The sequence below is a fragment of the Convolutriloba macropyga genome, chromosome 9, assembly GCF_964194025.1.
Source record: "Convolutriloba macropyga chromosome 9, txConMacr16.3, whole genome shotgun sequence".
Taxonomy (NCBI): Eukaryota; Metazoa; Xenacoelomorpha; order Acoela; family Convolutidae; genus Convolutriloba; species Convolutriloba macropyga.
Genome location: NC_134476.1, coordinates 13,731,584 through 13,738,102, shown reverse-complemented (window position 1 = coordinate 13,738,102; position 6,519 = coordinate 13,731,584). Strand labels below are relative to the sequence as shown.

The window sequence follows — 6,519 nt, the reverse complement described above, 5'->3', positions numbered from 1 at the left end:
AATGGTGCCACGTTGACAATACTGAACGCAATTTGAGTCCAGTCAGTAGTTTTGAACATCCAAGACCTCTACTGTGGAGTGGGAAAAATCCCACCACGCTCTAAAGGCCAGGGTGTTTTGTGTGATTTGACAAAAGAGAACTCTAACAAGAATTTCATGATTTCGCAAAAAAATGAAAAATTGTTGAATTCCCAAAAATTAAGGATTCGAAAAGCTTCATCGACCCAAGAAAAGACTAAATGACAGAATTTGTAAGCAACAATAACCTAAATCAGAAGAGAAACTACATCAGTACTAAAAACATTTAGAACATCATTATTTTTTTAAAAATAAAAATTTTTTTTAAAATTACAGCTTGAAAACGTTCTGAGCAGAACATTTCAGACAACAATTAAAGTCTGCAGACCTTTAAAAAGCTCACAATCAAAAAAAGGAGACTATGACCGGCCAAATTGACGGAGTAGTTCAGGAAAAATAGTCAGAAACAAAAAGCGTGCCCCCGAAAATATAATTTTTATTTCAATTTTTTCAAATTTAAACATTATTAACTGTTTGATTAGGCCGATTTGAGAAACCAACTGTACACAGCAAGCCCAAATAGTTTAGTGTTAACAAATTGCGACTATTGCCGTACAATTTGGTACAGTGTTTTGGAGAAATCATTGATGAGATGAATCGTACTCCAATTTTTTGGCTATTGGGAGAGCCCAATTTCACGCAAAATCTTGCAAAACGGATAAAAATGGTGCTACGTAGACAAACCTGAACGCAATTCAAGACCACTCAATAGTTACTGAACAACCAAAACCTCTACTGCGAAGTGGGAAAAAATTTCCACCTCGCGCTAAAGGCCAGGATGTTTTGTGTGTTTTGATAAAAAAGAACTCAAACAATAATTTCATGATTTCGAAAAGAATGGAAAAAGAATGAATTCCCAAAAACAAAGGATTTGAGAAACTTCAAGGACCATAGCAACGCCTAAATAAAACAATTTGCAAGCAACAATAAACCAATTAGAAGCAAAACTACATCAGTACTGAAAAACATTTAAAACATGATTTTTTTTTAATTTTTGAAATTTACAGCTTAATAACGTTCTGAGCACGACATTTTAGGCAACAATTAAATGCTGCAGACCTTTGCAAGGCTTACAATCAACAAAAAGCGACTATGACCTGCCAAATTGGCAGAGTAGTTCAGGAAAAATCGTCAGAAACATTAAGCTGCGCCAAAAATATAGTTTTTACTTCATTTTTTCAAATTTAAACACCAATAAATTATTGATTAGGCTAATTTGAGAAATCAACTAAAAACTGCATGCAATGAAAGTTTACGATCAACAAAACGCGACAGTGCCCGTACATTTGGTACAGTAGTTTTGGAGAAATTGTCAAACACATGAAGCGTACCGCAATTTTTTGGCTAATGGGAGACATCCATTTCTGGCAAAACGACCAAAAACATTGCCACGTGGACAATTTTGAACCCAATTCAAGTCCACTGAGTGGGTATTGAACAACAAAGACCTCCACTGCGAAATTGGAAAAAAATTCCCACATCGCCCTAGAGACCGGGTTGTTTTGTTTGATTTGACAAAAACAACTCGAGCAAGAATTATTAGAAGCACCTTAAAACCGAAACGACAACTTTTTGACACAACTTTTTTCTTGCTATGTGATGATTTAGGGATTGGTTGAATGAACTAATATATCGTTTTGTACAATTAGTTTGTTGTGGTACATTGTGAAAAATCAGTAATAAAAAAAATCCGACTGTTGTTTACTCTTTGTACTTAAATAGAAACATTACTTGCATAAGATCAAAAACGGAGCTGATGTTTGATTTATTAGAAATTTGAAGTCAATTTTTTTTAGATGATGACTAAACTATAAATCCAATGAAAGAAGAACAAAAAAATGGAACTTCAAAAACACACCAACATTTTTTAGAATGAAAAAACTTCAAGGACATTAACACCAATAGCTATCAACTGAAGGCATCACAAACGTTTATTAAAATCTCAATAGGAAGATAGACCGCACCATAAATAATCGGAAATTTTAACGACAACAAAAACATGCTAAAGTACCGATAGGATCAGTAACAAAAAAATTCCAAAAAATGTTTGTTTCTCTAAAAATAATTATTTTTAAAAAAAATGAGAAAGAGATTGAAAGTGTTTTTGTCTTAAATTAGATAAATTGAACTTTAAAAAGACTGATTTGATTGCCTCGAGTTGTCTCTAGTTATTTGTCGGAAATTTAATTTTGAATTCAAAATCTTGCAAGAAACTTGCAAGATTCTTGCAAGATTTCACATTCAAAAGGCGTGTTCAAAAAAAGTCAATTAAGTTCAGTTTTGCTGATCAAAAAAACTGATATCAGTCATTTCATTTGGGTTTCAGTTAGTTTCAGCCACCAATTACACACCAATAAATTTTCCAGAATTCAAAAACTTGCAAGATTCTTGCAAGATTCTTGCAAGTTTTTGAATCCGAGCTAATTTTTTTTTCATTGAATTCGGTTTTGTAATTTGTTTAATAAACAAAAGTTTGCTTCAAAGATGTTTCCTAAAACATTTGTACCCCGATTTATTTTTTTGCCTTGATTGATATCTTGCAAGATTCTTGCAAGAATCTTGAAAGTTTTGAATCATCTTGCAAGATTCTTGCAAGATTTGAATCCGCTCATCACTAGGGTTATGTTAACGATTAACGCATCGTTTTTCATCATGAACAGCGGTGATGCAACGTGAAAAATTGAGACGAGGTATATTGTCAATGCTGTTCAAGAAACGCCAAAACAAACTCAAAAAAGCAAAATGCTCTCGTCCTGGGTGCTGATTTTAGAATCATCTTTGAACGAATTCAAGAGGAAGCGCGCCAAACGTTCAGGAAAAGAACCAGTTTCAGTTGAAAGCTTATGATTTTCGTTTTCTTAAGAAGTGGGTTTTAATAATTTTGTTCCGTTTTGTTGCCGTCATAGGAATAGTTTGATGAAATTGGCAACTGGTTGATTATCCATCGGGCACCTTTTGTGCCCAGGTGCTCCAGAGTCGTTTATCACTTTTTCAGCACACTGTTGGCAGATCACGTGGCCACAATTGGGAAAACAGGCCCACTGGATGTTCTCGTTCTCGAAACAGACAGGACACTCCCGGGGTTCCGGGTGGGCCGGGTCTGACGGGGCGGAGGGTTGGGCTAAAAAATTGGCATATTTAACAAATATGGATAGTGAAGTATGTAAGTGCGTGAAAATCTTTGTTGATGAAGAGTGAATGCAGTCTTCATTGTCCTCACTGGTTTGATCGAAAAATTAGTATAAATTAAAATCACATTAATTTTTGGGTAATCTAAAACCCATTTAGCGTTGACATCTAGGCCTGGGGTCGAATAGCGGTAAATTATTTTTTTTCACCGCATTCACCGCATTTCTTACATTAATTTGCCATAATAGTTGATGCGGTAAATTTTTGTAAGAAATGCGGTGAAAAGTGGTGAATTATTTTGTTCACCGCATTCACCGCATTCACCGCAATCACCGCATTTCTTACAAAAACTCGCCAAAAAACCTCGCCCCGGTCAGAAAAAAAACTATGACTTAGAGCTGAAAAAGAAGAGAGCCCAGTCCAAATAACAAAAAAATTGTGACTGCATTTTTTTAAAAAAGTTTATTACATTGTAAACGCAAGTTCAGGCTTTACTTTTACAATAATTCAGATACAAATTAGCAACTCATTGTATTTTAGCAAGCTTATTGCTAAAAAAGTTTACATCGTTTTGAAATTATTATTTATAAGCGTCAAGAAATATGGGGTTTAGCAAAAGCTTGTATAAAAGTTAAACATCCGTTTCACGGTTCTTGTAAGAATCATCATAAGAACTTCCCAGGTTCATACAAGAGAACCATTTAGATCTCGACTAAAGAGTGTCTCATTAACTCCTCCAATAGCTTGATAATTTGAGTTCTTAGTTGGACAAAACATCAAAGTAGCGATCGCTCTGATCAGAACAAATTGATGGGTCGCGGAGAGGTATCTGCCGACCAATCAGGCTCAAAAGTGGCTCTAATCAGTATCATTTGGGTCGCAGAGAAAGTTGTTCCTTTCTCAAATATTTTTTCGGGATAATACGTTATGGACTGAAATTTGTAATGCAGTCATTTGACATCTCTGTTGGTTATTCAAAACATTAGTCCGTTTTTTTTTTCATTGTCATTTGCATCAATTTATATGCGGTTTTGAAAAATTTGAGCCACTGCATCAAGTTAATGCAGCTGGCAAATCATTTCCAGGCAAAAATAACATGAATCAGTCCAGAACAAAAAGCACAAGAATGTCTCACCTGAAGTACAATACCTTTTATGTCAAACTTTTTGGCTCGTACATACCAGCTAGGAGTGATTAGATCGATTAGCATATGATTAGACTATTAGCAGTAACTCGATCGATTAAATCGCCTACACGTGGTGCTAGCAAATTTAAATTCAATGACACGTAAATATGATTTAATTGATCCAATCACTCATTATTTCTCAACTCAATAAATTTTATACCATTTGTAAAAGTTTCCATTCTCCATCAAGATATTTTCAAAGATTAGCACATGATACAAAAGACACAACTAATAGAGTCTGCAGGGTCTTGGAAGATTTGTAGATTGCACACGCAAAACTGCAAATCTACATAGAGTATTGCAAGATATTTGCAATTTGCGAGCGACAATTTAGCTGAGTTTATAGAAAACACTATGTTTATAAATAAAACAAGTAACTACTGAGTTACTTTTTTTATTTAAAAGAGACTTTCCCTTTCAAGAGACTTTCTCGTTGAAAAAGAAACTAGCGAGCACAATTGGGTTTTTTTAAAGAGCAATTTGGATATATAGTTAACTTCCCTGCGTTACAAGAAAAGCAAATTAGTATTTCATGGACAAAATGTTCAAAACCTTGTGGTAGGCTCCTTCACAGTTTTGCCGTTGTCTGTAAAATCAAAAATATTTTATAAATTGGTTCCTATTGAACTACGCAAGACATAAAAAGCTTGCAGTTCCAAACTAAGACTACAACAAGAATGTGATCAAAAATGAATTGATAAAATTCATAATCTCAAGTCGAGGTCTTCAGTATACGATTCTGAGATTTAAGACGAACGGATATTTAATAAGATTCTTTTCAAACGAATGGTTATCTTGCAAAATTCTTTTAAGACGAATGGTTATCTTGTAAGATTCTTTTCAAACGAATGGTTATCTTGTAAGATTCTTATAAGACGAATGGTTATCTTTAAGTTTTTTTCTAGACGAATAGCTACCTTATAAGATCTTGGACGCCGAATGGCTGTTCTTTAACAATCTTGTAGGAGGAATGTTTATCTTGTACCATTATGTCTAATGGAAATCATGTACGACGAAGCATCCTGTTGTAAGACTCTGTCAAAATCTTGCAACATCTTACAAGATAACGACTCGAAATTTCTCCGTGAGGTTACATTATTTGCAATCAAGCGATTGAAATCCTCTGGGCCTCGCTGAGAGCAATGAAACCTTTTGAGTTATTAAACTAGAATTAATTTCAATGCTCAATCAAATATAAAAAGGCAAAATGTGACTCAAAATTTTTCATGCCTTGGAGCACTTTTTGGCTGAGAGGCTAATATATTAATCCTGTAAGCAGCTCCTTTTATGAAAATTGGCAAATTTGCAAGGCAGAGACCGGATGAATTAATGAAGCCCAACCAATGCCTTCGATAAATTGTTTACAAAAAATTAATTTGAATTTTTTGTAGAAACACCCGTCTAGTTTTGTCGATTCTTGTTCATATAAGTTTGATTAGGAAAGAGCATTAAGAACAGAAATGGATTAGTCCTGCTTTTTTGTTTGTTCTGAAAACTTTTTCAAATCTGTCATTAGAATTTCTTCAGAAAAAAAATGTTTTTTCCACGCAGGCTGCTGAAAACAGAATTAAAATACCAAAATCGCATATCTTTCTGAGATGTACAACCAAAATACTGAAATAGCTTCTGAAGAATCAAATAACCTTTCTTTAGACACGCAACTTGCGCGTTGGAAAATGGTGAGATTTCATCGAAGCCAAGTTGCCGGCGTTGTACAAAGCGACTTCTTGTGTTTTAACTTCTGACACTGCAAACTGTTGGCAGTTAAAAACTTGCACGTTCAAGTTTTATTGTAGATTCTTTTAACAATCATATTTTCCCCATTTTAACAACTCTAGCAGCATGAGATATTGGATTTTTGTATCAAAATGGTGGTTCCAGAAATACATCGATCCCGTATTTTTTCGTCAAATTGAATTGTCGTTGAAAGCAGCCACAAATTTGAATACTTAATAACTATTTTGGGTTTTTTCTCAATTTCATTACAACGCATAGGAATATCCCAAAACTTCTGACTTAGAAAAAAATTGCTTGAATAAAAGATACAAAAAAGAATAAAATTAGGAGACAAGATTAGCCGTTTTTGTTCGCAAAATTGGTTCCCCCTTTTTTGGTAAATTGAGATA

At 34.2% G+C, this 6,519-nt stretch overlaps 1 protein-coding gene across 1 annotated transcript in view; it reads right to left on the bottom strand.

Annotated features, from left to right (window-relative positions):
* Positions 1 to 2,829: 2,829 nt before the first annotated feature.
* LOC142346130 (uncharacterized) overlaps positions 2,830 to 6,519 on the bottom strand; it is a 105,964-nt gene continuing 102,274 nt past the window's right edge. Inside the window, exon 15 of the mRNA XM_075398636.1 lies at positions 2,830 to 3,199. Coding sequence (XP_075254751.1) covers positions 2,979 to 3,199 — 221 coding nt within the window. The 3' untranslated portion in view covers positions 2,830 to 2,978. The remainder of the gene's footprint in view (positions 3,200 to 6,519) is intronic.